The sequence below is a fragment of the Rhea pennata genome, chromosome 1 (assembly GCF_028389875.1).
Source record: "Rhea pennata isolate bPtePen1 chromosome 1, bPtePen1.pri, whole genome shotgun sequence".
NCBI classification, from domain to species: domain Eukaryota; kingdom Metazoa; phylum Chordata; class Aves; order Rheiformes; family Rheidae; genus Rhea; species Rhea pennata.
Genome location: NC_084663.1, coordinates 204,995,484 through 205,008,488, shown reverse-complemented (window position 1 = coordinate 205,008,488; position 13,005 = coordinate 204,995,484). Strand labels below are relative to the sequence as shown.

The window sequence follows — 13,005 nt, the reverse complement described above, 5'->3', positions numbered from 1 at the left end:
GCCCTCGGCTCTCGCGAGAGGCGCGCGGCCTGGCGGGAGGGAGGGGCCGCTCGGGGTCCCTGGGCCGCCGCCATGTTGGGAGAGGCAGGGGCGGGGCGGGGCGGGGCGGGATGGCAGCGCCCGGCGGCGGGCGCGGGGCGGGGCGGCCGTGGCGCGGCCGTGGCGCGGCGCGGCGCGGGCGGCAGGTGGGTGCGGCGCGGCGCGGCGCGGCGCGGGCGGGCGGCTCTCGGCTTTTCTTTCCCCTCTCTCCTCGCCTGGCCGGGCGGATCTGAGCTCCCTCTTGGCCCTCCTCGGGCCCGGAGGCGCGGTGACGGCCGCGGGTCCCGGGCTCTGCCCTGCCCTTCGTGCCTCGCCCGAGAGCTGCCGGTCGCCCGCACGTTCTTGCGTTGCCGTCGCTTGCGGCCGCGGACTGGTTGTGCGCAAGGAGCGCTGGCCGCGGGGCCGGCGCCGCGCGGAGGGAGGGGTTGTGCGCGGGTCCGAGCGGCCGCGCTCCCGCGGGGCTCTGGCCGAGTCGCCCTCTCGTTACTGCTTTCGTCTGCTGCCCGGTCTCTCCAAGTTGGCGGCTCCCGCCTCAGTAATCCCTTCTCTCTCCTACACCCTCTCCAAGTCCAACAGCAGCTCTCGAGTTTCTTCCCTCCAGTGCTTCTCCTTAGCCTTGACTGACCGGATGATCCCGTTAAGGATTCCCGGTCTCCTGTGATTCACCAGGTCCTGCCCGGCCACCGCAGGCTTCTGTGCCGTGTCTGAGCCGGTCAAGCAGAAGTCTGTGCTGCTCTGTACCCTTCCTCCGCCACAAGTGTTTGATCTCCTGCGTCTCCCTGCTGGAAGAGCGCAGCCTCTGCTGGCACGCCTGCTCGTGTTTTGTTCTTCTTGGTGTCATCCCTGAGTTTCTCCTGTCTCGCTGATTGAGTCATCTCCAATTTTTCCCTGTTTTTCCCCTTATCCTGCCACATTTCTAGCCTGTAACTTTTCCTGCCTGGCTTCTTCCCTTCAAGTTGCTTTAACACGGGTTCTGATATGTACCCCTGCCTGAGTGTCAGGGTTCTCATCTCATCCGCATTTCTCCAGGCCGCTCTCTGTTGTTGTGCTCCTCTTCGTAGAGCTCAACCTTTTGAAGTCTTTCTGGATCTCTTTCTCTTGGTTCTTGTGGTACCATCTCGATCGCTTCCTAACGTTTCCTTACTGTTCCTTTAGCGTTTGTCACACGTTTGAACTTCTTTCAAAGCTTTCTGGGCTGATTTGATGTCAGTGCATCTCGCCACCGTGTGTCTTAATTGTCCATTGCTGTCTCCCTTCCCGTTCTCCCTCTCCCAGACCACACAACCGCGCTGTCAGTGCTGTCCTTGTGCTGGAAGCTCCAACCTACATCTCATTTTCTTTAAAGTCATCTGTAGTCTAGCAATCAGTTGAAGGTCATTACGATAAAACGGAGCTTTTCCTGCGATCTTTACTGCCTGGTTTGTGGTGGGCTGACTACTGCCCTTTAGACAGCAAATGATAGTCTAGGTGTTATAGCTAACCCTGATTATTTGAACTGTGTCCAAGTTTTGCTTCTGCTTTGTGCACAACACCATCTCTAGTCTGTCTTCTCAGCCAATTTCAGGACTTCTTCACCTTGTGTCTTGACTTTGGTCACAGACTCCTTCTGGACATGACAAAAGGCTTTCTATAGGATGACGATGATTTAAAACAGTGCTGACAAAGTCATCTTCTGACTTTCTTTGGCTGCATTACTCCATCTCTTTCGTGTTCAGAGCACAGCAAATGTAAAATGCTGGGATCTGATTCACTCTGAGAGAAGGCTCCTATCAGAGGCACCTAATCCAGCCTGAGAATGAGAATACTTTGCACAAGCAGCTGTACCCCCCCCCCAAACACACACACACACACACTGCTATAGGAGTAGATTGGCGTGGCTGAACTCTGAGCACAAATACCTCAGGTGACTACTATAATCTCCCAACTCCTTTTCTTCTTCTTTTTTTTTTTTTTTTTCCACTGGGCCTTTATCCTTTCTGCAGACTCCAGAGGACTGTGGTATAAGGACTATTTTCCCCCCACCTCCCTCATCCTGGTATTTTTGGCAATCATAAATGCAATAAAAATTTTTTAATAAAAATTTAAAAATATGCATAAAAATATGCCTTGCATTATAATCCTTGCTAACAAAAGTTCTTCAGATCTGTGAATTAAAGTAGGTTTTTGTCTTTTTCCTCCAAGGCCTGAGATAGGGATATGTGGGACTCAATTTCTTTTTGTGTTGTGTGCAGTCGACAAGTGCCTGAGGAGTTAATGATTACTGTGGCTGGTTTATAGGTAGTGTCTAATCAGAAGTTTCTGCCCTGACCTGGTGGTTTGCCCTTGTAACTGACCTTGCTGTTGCCAGGCTGACTGAAACATAGTTCATTTGAACAGAGAGTCTGAAACTTAAGTTCAAAGCAAAAATTTGTTAGGGGCTCCCTACCAAGATAGTACACAACTGTTGTTAGGACTTGCTGTTGTTGTTCTCTGTCTTGAGAAATGCTGCTAGTGTGTTTACCACTGGAAGGGGAAAAGTGCCCAATATTGACAGGAGACCATATCACAGCTGAGGCTGAAAGTCCACAGTAGGTTATGCTGGGAAAGTAAACATCAAAGTAGAGAAGGACCTGAGGAGGCTGCTAATGTGCTCAGAAAAGCCCACTTTTTTGTTTGTTTGTTTGTTTGTTTGTTTGTTTTTAAATGATTGCTTCAGCCTTACAAAGGACAGGTAGCTCACTGACTTGTCTCTTGAACTGATTTCAATTTAGCCTGTATTTTACCTATAGCTGTAAGCTTGAGGATTAGCATGTGTAATTCTCTGAACCTGCTGTAGAGTTGACAGATATGTCCTCTTCCAAAGTGCATAAGAAAATTAACAATAAACTTTCCTTTAATAGCAGAATTACAGTTCTACTGTCTCTGCAGTCTTGGGTGAAATTGCAAAATAAGTTATATATCAAAGAATAGCATGCAGATACAAGCCAGTTTTAATTGTTAAACCATTATCCTTGTTAACAGATTGGTTACTTCTAGAGCTTGGAACATTGTGATTTCTGATTTGAAGAAAACCATACAAATTAGGAAATGGCCAAAGTCGAGAGATTTGCTTTTCATGTTCCAAGTTTGGAGGAGCTTGCTGGAGGTAAGTCATGCAGTGTGCAACTTTCTACACACTTAAAATGTGCACTTCAAACTTATCTTAAAGCTCTTACAGAAACTTCTCTAGAGCAAGTACACACAAAATACTTCTGTTGCTAGCACACTGAAATGTAAAGAAAATCACTGTTTTTCTGTATGTTGTTATTTCTTTAAAATTAACAAATAAATAAAAGCTCCTAAAACCCCACATATTATATTTAGACACACCATCAGGTTCTCAAACCCTTTAAAGCAGTCTGCTGCATTTGCAGATTGATGCAGAACTTGCAGAAGTTTGACAGTTATAGACTGAGGTTATTAACGCAGTGATCCCATGATCACCTATCTTCCTGTCTCTGCAGTATTAATCTTTCTTTTTCAGGGCTACTCAAAACACAACTGACAAGATGCAGCATAGCATGGCAGGTGGATAGCTGCAGATGGTCCCTCTTTTGATGGTTAAATTAGAACCAGGCTGTGGGGTACATTTTATTTGTTTTTTTCCCCAGCACCTTTACAGAATGTTCTTACGCACTATTGAGCTCCTCTTTTCCTTGCCCTAGTAGAAGGGTGCTATTCCTTCTGTCTCCTGCAGCATATGTAGTATAGTTTTTCTTTAGAGAGATCCTCAAGTTCAGTCTGCTGCTCCCAAATCTCTGTTAGTTTGACATTTCCATGTTTTGAGAGAGTGTGGTCCCAGCAGTACCGTGGGTGGTTTTCAGTGTCAGGATGTGGCAATAGGCCAGGGCTGCTTATAGACCTGTGGGTTCAGTGTAATCTCAGTAGAATGGCTTACAACAGTAGCAAAAGAGATGAGGTACTGAGCATGATTTTTGCCCCTTTTTCCTGTTTCTCCTGAGGATCTCCTGTAAGCTGCAAGTAAAAACTTTTGAGTATGATTTGAGGAATGGCATTTTCTTGACCTCCACTTAGCTGAAGATACCAAGATGTATTTAGAAACCTGCCGAGATCTTTGTGGTCAATGGCTTGATAATTCTGCTCCCTAAAAGCAGAGTTGGAACTGTTTGAAGGAAACAAAGGCATAGTCAGGAAAGTACTCTGAGAAAATAAGGAATTGCCTGGTTTGAGATCACGGTCTGGGTTTTCTGCTGTTTAATTTGAGACATCTGCCAAAGCAAACTCCCAGGGATAGAGGAAGTTGGACCTTTTACACAGTCTTTGGAGCAGTGCATATGAAGGTAATCCCCAACTCAATTAAACTTCGGAAATTGTTTCTTACAGCAAACTTGTCTAAATCAGAGTCCTCTCTGCTGTTTGAGCAACTCTACAGGCTCTGGGCCTAAAACGTTGATATAAAACAGAACAAAAAGTTTACATTTTGGGCTGATTATCAGTCTTGTTCATTATCTGTCCTGTTTCCATTCACGTGGAGATTTTCTGGCAAGTTCCACTGCTCGTACATGACAGTCAATATCCTGTGAGAGCAGAAGATTCCAGACAGCAGAGAAAGTTTGAGAATATAATCAAGCAACTGCAAACAGTCAAGTTAATATATTTAAAGAAGTCACTGTAACTTCAACTGAAACTAACTTCCTCCTTTGCCGTCACATGAACATACTTGTCTGCCCTTGTGAAGTAAAACCATTACTGAATGTGGTTTACACTAATCCATGTTAACTCCACATTGCATTGCTCCTCATAGCCCTAGGAGCATTCAGTTACTGTATCTCAAGTAAAAACTAGGTAACGTCTTAAAAGAATTAGTGTGATATCACAGTTCTCTAAACAAGCCGTTGTTCTTCTCTGAAGTTCTGAGTTAGGGAAAAAATTAAATACCTATGGAAAGTATCACTTAAATCAGTTACTTATCTTTTTAAGTATCTTGCTGAAGTAAAGCATAATAAAACACATATATTTTTGTTATTAGTAATTTGCCAATCTTCTGGTAATTTTTCACTGTTAATAACAAAAACAATTGTCATTACTCTTTATTACAGTTTTGCAGAAAGGGCTTAAAGAAAACTTTGCTGATGCTCAAGTCTCTGTTGTAGACTGTCCTGATTTGACTCAGGAACCTTTCAGCTTTCCTGCTAAAGGTAACCTAGCATTCCTGTCTTCTCTTAGGACTTTCCTAGTTCTTTATACTTGATTTACCTAGTCTTGATCTTCTAAAAATGTTGGAAGACGACAGATTTTTTTTCAGATAGCCAATATGCATGTGATGGAAGCTGCATTTTGTTCTTGGATTTGCTGCCTCGTAGATGTATGAATAAGGGCAAGTTATTCAAGTACTTGCCAACGATGTTTCTTAACCTGTGATTGCAATACTGACCTATCTTGCAGGCTTGTAGTGTACACAGCATGGTTTGCAATTAAGTTATCTTCCAACTGGAGAAATTTTTTATAACTATGTCAATCACTTCTGGGACCTAGGGAGTTCAATTTCCATTATGTCTAAACTCCTGCCATTCATGTGTGTTTGAAGTGAAACTTCTCTTCCGAGTGGGATTCATCGTCTTCGACATTAGCTGTCTAAAAGACAGACATCTGATCTGTGCAGATCATCTGAGTTTCCTCTCATCAGTGCAATGAAAGAAGCACGTTCAGAAGGTGATTCATCCCTTCTTGAGATATATATCCAAGTAGATTGGATGAATTCTGAGATTTGGGCATCCCACTTTGCTGAAATTTTGCAAGTGGAGTCCCGGTGGTGCTATCCACTCTGTGATCAGGGTATCTTACTGGGGAACTGGCAAATGGTAATTGTTGCCCAGTATAGTATTTTTTGTGCTTAGAGCATGTTAATTTTACAACAGTTTGACTCACATTAAATCTCTCCTGTGAATCATTTTAGGGCTTACTTTCCTTGCTTTTTTAGTAGTATAACAGTTTATTTTAACATGCTGGAGAAACTTTGATCTAAAAGTATTTTAAAAGTTTGAGGAACCAGTTTTTCTGTGTGTTAGACTGCATGAGCATTTAAGATTTTTAAGGAAAAGATTTTGCCAAGCTAACTGGCTGTGTTCTTCCAGGAATCTGCGGAAAACCTAGGATAGCAGATGTGGGAGGTGTTCCTTACCTTCTTCCTCTTGTACAAAAAGAAAAAGTGAGTTCTTTTTTAGTTGTAGTGTTTAAATACATTTGTCAAAGAAAAATGCAGTATCTTGTTGAATTAAAAACAAAACCAAGGACTAACAGATTCTGTAAGTTTCTACTTGCAAAAGAGACTTACTTTTCAATGTTTTATACATAGACCACATCAGATAATCTTACACATCTTAGCAGAAGCATCATATAGAGGTTGCTAGTTCCTCTTCTCCTGCCTTCAAATACTAAATAGGTTTTGAGACTCACCTGCTGCCTGCAACAGGAACTGCAGAAGGAACCACCTATAAGCAAGGGCTTAGACCCTGTGTTTATAAATAGGTTGTTGCATGTCAGTGACTTCAAGCCACAGCCATGCTTCCTTGTAAAAACTGGCTATATTTCATTCTCCAGGCCACACTGGATTCATATTACTCTCCCTTTTCAAGAATATCATGTCTCCTTTCTGACACCTGGCCACACCTGACTCTGTATGACAATCTTTTCCATGTGATTTCCTTTTTTATTTTATGCAAGTATCATTTTCAACAAGAACAGTAATTCAGCCTTTAGGTAAAATGACAGAGGAACTTACAGGCAGATTCTACCTGCCAAAAAATAGATGGAGATGTACCCAATCTGTTACTATCAGATGTTGCATTGTTCAGATTTGGGAACTATGTTCAGAATAATTATCCAAAATCCTAATGAGGGTATTGTGAATTAAATGCATCTAGAAGTTATAATGAACAGAGTGACAAGTCTAAAACAGTACCACTCTAAAATGAAAGATATGTTTCTTTTGCAGGTTTATGATCTAAATATAGTTGCAAAAGACATAGAACTGCCTGGAGCTTTCATTCTTGGAGCTGGAGCTGCTTCATCCAGGATTCTTGGAGTAAATGCTGAGGTCAGTAAATAGAAGTGTGACAGTTAAATAAATAGTTAATAATTAATGCATGGAAATATCAAAATAAGAGAGCAGTATCTTACTGGGTATTTCCTGTTTACAACAAAATGATCATTTAACACCTTTCCTGTCAAAAGTACATAAAACACATTTAAAGGAATTCAGATAAGGTTCAGGCAAGAGGTGCTAACTTCTGAGATAATAGATTGATTTTTAACTTGTAATTCTTCAGAAAGCATGTGATTGCTTTGAAGCTCATAACAAACATGATTTCTGATATAGCAATAGTTGATTGACAACAACCTGGCCAGAGTTTTTAATGACAAGATTTAGAAATGTTTGTCAAATCACTTACTGGGAAATGGCTTTAAAATGCTCCCTGTCCTTTGCCCTCTTGTGTTTTATCATTCTAAGCTTTAAAGACATCACATACCAAATCACCTGCTGTGTGAGAGACAGGAGGTAAAAACTACTGCCTAGGGAGGCTTTGACCAGTCAGAGTCACTTCAAGAGCAGGTCTCTGCTTGAAAGTTACCTTCAGTTGCAGCACTGTTGTGCCTTCCCAGCTCTGGGAGCTCCTGAGGCAAAGGTATACTGCAGTGCCAGAAGGGCCTCTTAGCTGTTGTCGCTGCAAAGATGAGTAAAGTTGAGGCAGACTGAGCACATTTCATCCTGAGAACTGGATGTTTGGCCACTGGCAGCAGAATTTTCTGTAGTTATATGTACAGAGTGGAACTGTTCTGATGCAAGTTTGATGGTCACTTAAGGGATGATTTTGCTTCAGCGCCTGGCTATGGAATAGTACATAATTAAAGAAATCATTTTAAAAATTAAAATAGGAAAAGTAGAAAAGGAAAAGTCTTAAACTAGGCATTAGAAGATTTAGATCATGTTAAAGTGCAGTACTGAGTATTGTACAAAAAGGTAATAAGTTTCTCATCTTCAAGAACACTAAAATGTGTTTTGTTTAAAAGCAAATTACTAGATTAATTAATGGACAAGTGGACTCTCTAGATTTTTACAGCTCACCTGTTCAGAGAAGTTATGTCCAGATTCATCTAATCTAATTTCATGCTCTTCGTTCAGATGTTTCACATTAAACTTTAGTGCTGTTTTCAGCACTAAAGGGGGAAGAGAGAGAGTATGGAGGCACCACTAGAGTTATTTCAAATCACAGATTAGCTGCTCACAGAAGCCCCTTTTTCTCTCATAGCTGACTACAGGGGAAGATTGTAGAAGATGCTTTTCAGTTAGACATTTCAATTAGGCACCTTCATTTAGGGATGATGATTCTGTGCCTTAGTATGCAGAATACTAGTGAAAATATATAGAGAAGAATGCAGTTGTCCTTACGCTATTACTATCACACGGAGAGGAGGTGCTAGAAATCTGTGTCCTCCTGTCTTTTTGCACACTGTCTTTTCCCTATGGGTGAGCCTTACACACCAGCCAGGCTTACCATAAATCCGTTCACGTTGAAGTTAATGGCTGTTCTGCTACTGACTTCAGTGAGATCTAATGAGATGTTGCCCTGGTATGCTCATCTCTAAACTTTCACTGTTCCCTGCTTCCTCTTGCCATTTCCTTTTGATGTGTTTTTTTAGTGGATGGTATCAGTCCATTTCAGGATTAATTTTGTATTACTATAATAGTTGTGGTGGTTAAGGGGATATCACATGAGAAAGTATCACACAGAATGAAGTTGCTTACAGGTAGGCCTCAGGTCTCAAAGGCTTGGTGTGCTTTCTTTTTTTCTTTTCTTCACAGAACATTAAATTTAACTCTCCAGAAAGAGTAAAACTGTTTTCTGTACTATACTACAATATTAGTTCATTTTTGTTACCAGTACAGACTTGATCTTGAGAGACAGAGCTATATGCTGAAGGGGATTATTTCTTGGGATCATGGTCCAAAGCTTAGGCTGCATATATGTGAGTTCTATTAATGTGACTTATTCTTACATGTTGTTCTCAGCTTATTCCTATTGTTCAAGCTAAGAGTGAAAAAAAGCCTGCTGTGAATGGGAGCTACATTGCTCAGATAAACCCTGCAGACAAAGGGTGCCTGCTTGAGAAATACAGCAGTAAATACACTGACTGTGAGTTTGGGCTGTTGGCCAACCTCTATGCCAGTGAGGGCCAACCTGGCAAGGTGCGTACTTGGATCAAAGGTAACTTTGCTTGTAGAGCTTTGTGGCTGAAGAGAAATTTATGTTTCAGTGTTCCTCTATCAATTCACTATGGTAACTGTAATGTAGAAATTGCATGAAAGAAATAGCATCACAACTCAAGAAAATGTTGGTGAATGAGGGGAAGAGTTGGCGGCAACAAATGGCATTTGAATTTCTGAAGGGATTAATAGCAGGTTAGTAAATTTTTTCCATGTAAATCATCCACTCAAATCTAGTCCAAACTGGCAGCGACTTAAGATTATTTTGCCTAATGATTGACTTTTGTAAATCAGGTCTGTGCACTTGTTCAGGTTTTAGTAGAGGTGCTTCTGCCAACAAAGCTTGTACAAGATAAAGTAGGTAGAGCAACCAAAAACTGAACGCTGCATGGAAACTGAGGCGTCTTCTCTGTTTCCAAGAGTTTTCTTGTGACAGAGTTGAAGCCAGCTGGTGGGCAGAAAGGGGTTGCTTGTACCATTTCTCATGTGTGAATAAATGACTTGCAGCCTAGCATCCTCCACAGGAAATGCTAGTGTTGAACAAAAAGTCAGGAAAGGAAGTTGGTCAGGTATTAGAAGGATATGAGTGGAGCAGCAAATATGGGGAAACTCATGCTTTAAAAAAGTAATCTTGGGTTATAAACTTGGGAGAAGTTTGCAGCAATTTATAAATGTGTTCAGCATCTGAAAGAGACATTTGCAGACTGTTTCTGCAGAAGATAGCAGTGGTGAATTACTTTTATTCTCCAGGTTATTGAAGTGAAAGCAAATGAAAGAACTGGGGAACTTAACTTCGTGTCTTGTCTGAGACAAATTTTAGAGAAGCACTACGGAGAAAAGCCAGTTGGGATGGGTGGTACATTCATCATTCAAAAGGGGAAAGCAAAGATTCATGTTATGGTAAGTTGCTCTTAATTTATGTCACTTTCTCTGTCCTGTTGAACACAGAAATATAAACCAGAGTGTAGCATTTTAGTGCATAGACTTTGTTTTGTACTTACAAATTTGTGCACAAACTGTTAGGATAAGCAGTATATTAAAGAAAGAAGCTGATATTATCAAACTATTGATGCTACGTTACCTGGCTGCAATACTGTCATCTTTTCTTTTGGAATCCATGGACAGCTAAAGAAGGAATTATAGAACTATTACAAAATGAATTCGGATTTATAAGGACATGATGAGTACAGGAATTGAGGGGATACTTATAACAAGCAATAGACTTTTTTTCTTAAATAATTGAGCTTGTACCAAAAAGAGAATCCTTGCTTCAAGAGTTATCCCACTAAGTATCTAGGCAATGAAAGGAGCAATACTCTGGTCATATCTATTTCTGGCAGAAACACAGTAATGGGCACTGCTGAGCAAGGCAAGAAGAAATGTGTTGAACAGAAAAGTTGGGAGGGGAAAAGTGAAGGACAGTCACTAAAGGAAAGGTATAAGTAATTTCTTCTCACTTATAAAGCACTTGTTTTTGCTATAGCCTCCAGAATTTTCTGCCTGTCCTCTGAACACTGATGAAGATGTGAACAACTGGCTCAAATTCTTTGAAATGAAGGCTCCACTGGTTTGTCAGCCAGTAATAGTTTCCAGAGACCCAGTGAGTCTTTTTCTCATTTCTAAGTATAAACTGAGAATTGTAGTGATTTTTTTCGTGAATGTGATTTTCCCTTTAAGAACAGGAGTGTGTATATATTGTATTAAACTTCCAGAAGTGGTGTAGTGAAATAAAAGCATCTCATTTCTGTAGGTGCCTTGAACTGAAGCTGCATCAATCAAGTCTATAAGCTGATGGCTGTTAACAGTAGAATGAACTTAGTGGTTCTGTTCCAATTGCAAGTGTACAGCTGTTTGTATCCCAAACCCGGCAGCACAGTTTGTGTTAACTGCTGGCCATACAATGAGAAATATCAAGCTGGTAGAAGCTGGGCCAGGCATGTGTTCATGTAGTTCACTTTCATAAAAACTGTCTGTATGGTGTGGAAAAATGTGCAGTATCTGTCTCATAATTGCTGATGCAAATTGAACCTGCAAACCCTCATGACTGAAGGAAAACTCATCTTTACAAGCATTCAATCCAACAGTACACAGTTCAGGATAAAAGAATGTGCTTTATGAAAGCCATTAATATGTGCATCAGTAGGAGTATTTCCTTAAAAGTAACCATGCAACCATAGATTTAAATGCCTGTATTATAAATAATAATGCAGTCATAAGTAGTATTTTCTTATGTAAGTAAGAAAAATAATTTCTCCCAAGTTAAATGGGTCATGATGTTCTTCAGAGTGTTCAAGAATATGTTCAAGTGTGTGACTTTGTTTTGTCTTTATTTGGCAGCCTTTGTCCTAAGGCTCTTCCCAGAGTCTATTGATGAGTACTTGGAAAATGGTCATGAACAGCTGCTCCATTCAGAACCAGTACAACCTCTGTAGTGCATGCAGCTGGGTTATTCCCATGTATCCATTGAAAGCTCCAAAGCACACAGCTAAACTGGTTTCTGGAAATGTTTGAGTGTCACTACAGAGACAGCAGTGGAATAGAGCTTTAATCCTATGTTAATGAACGGTTTTGTTAGTAGATTTCTAGCATTCAAATGCCGTAGAATCAACATCCTCCTGATACAGTAACTGATGAGGGTGATCTCACTGTTCAGTATGCTAGCTGTTATTTGCTGTTTCTCCCACTTCCTTCTAAGCTGGTTCTCAGAATTGAAGTAGAGATTGTCCTTTTACTGCATGGCTCTGTGATATTCAGCACAATGGGGTTCTGATTTCCAGTTAGGGTTCCTTGGTGCTACTGCTTTAGGAACAGCAGAAAATATTTAATTCCAATTAAATAAAAAAAAAAAAAAAAGAGAGGGAGGAGGGGAGAAATCTCTAGGAGCTTAATGCTGAGAGCTGGGGGCTGTCAAGACTTGTAAATTCTCTCCTCTCCATTGCTGTCCCTGTAGTGCAGCCTCAAACAGCTTCTTTTCCATTGTGGTGTTTTACTGTTAGTCTCACAAACATCTTGCAAGTTTTCACTCCTTAATGGTTGTAGAGTACTTTGAGATCTGTGGAAATACGCAGTATTAATGCGACACTACAAAAGTACTGTTCTTACATATTGTTTAAATGGAAGCATGCTCAGAGGCGTTTCTCTGGTCACAGGGGTTTGACCTGCGTGTGGAGCACACCCACTGCTTCAGTCACCACGGGGAAGGAGGGCACTACCACAACGACACCACACCAGACAGCGTGCAGTACCTGGGATACTTTTTGCCTGCAGAACTTCTCTTTCGTATCGACAGACCCAAGGAAACTCATATGGTTGGAAGAGACTAAATTGGTCCATGAACCGTGAGGTTTTAGCGAAGGCATAACAATTTAATGCTTTAAGTAAAAATGCTGATTTTATAATGCTTTCAATTATGCACATACATTTTATCAAAATCGAGAACAACTGCGGGCAATAAATTGCCGACTTTTTAGATTTTTAAAAGGGGGATATTCAGAGTTTCCATGTCATTGAAATGGTTATGTCTGAATTGAAACAATAATTTAATTCCAGCATTAATAGTCTGTATTGATCATGTACCTTTTCGTTTTTGGGTTGCAATTCTTGCATGGCTGTGACTGACAACGGGGATCCAAAAGTAAATTTGTTTAGAACAGGGAAAGAAAGCGGCTTCTGATTAAAACAAACCAAACCGAACAGCCCAGTGAGAGCTCGCGGCCGCAGCG

General features: G+C 41.3%; 1 protein-coding gene across 1 annotated transcript; it reads left to right on the top strand.

The window, feature by feature from the left end:
* Positions 1-128: 128 nt before the first annotated feature.
* C1H11orf54 (chromosome 1 C11orf54 homolog) lies at positions 129-12,945 on the top strand. Its single transcript, XM_062577885.1, has 9 exons — positions 129-185; positions 3,040-3,163; positions 5,118-5,216; positions 6,153-6,226; positions 7,013-7,114; positions 9,089-9,265; positions 10,034-10,183; positions 10,767-10,883; positions 12,433-12,945. The coding sequence occupies exons 2-9, from the start codon at positions 3,106-3,108 to the stop codon at positions 12,604-12,606; spliced, it is 951 nt and encodes a 316-aa protein (XP_062433869.1). The 5' UTR covers positions 129-185; positions 3,040-3,105; the 3' UTR covers positions 12,607-12,945.
* Positions 12,946-13,005: the final 60 nt, after the last annotated feature.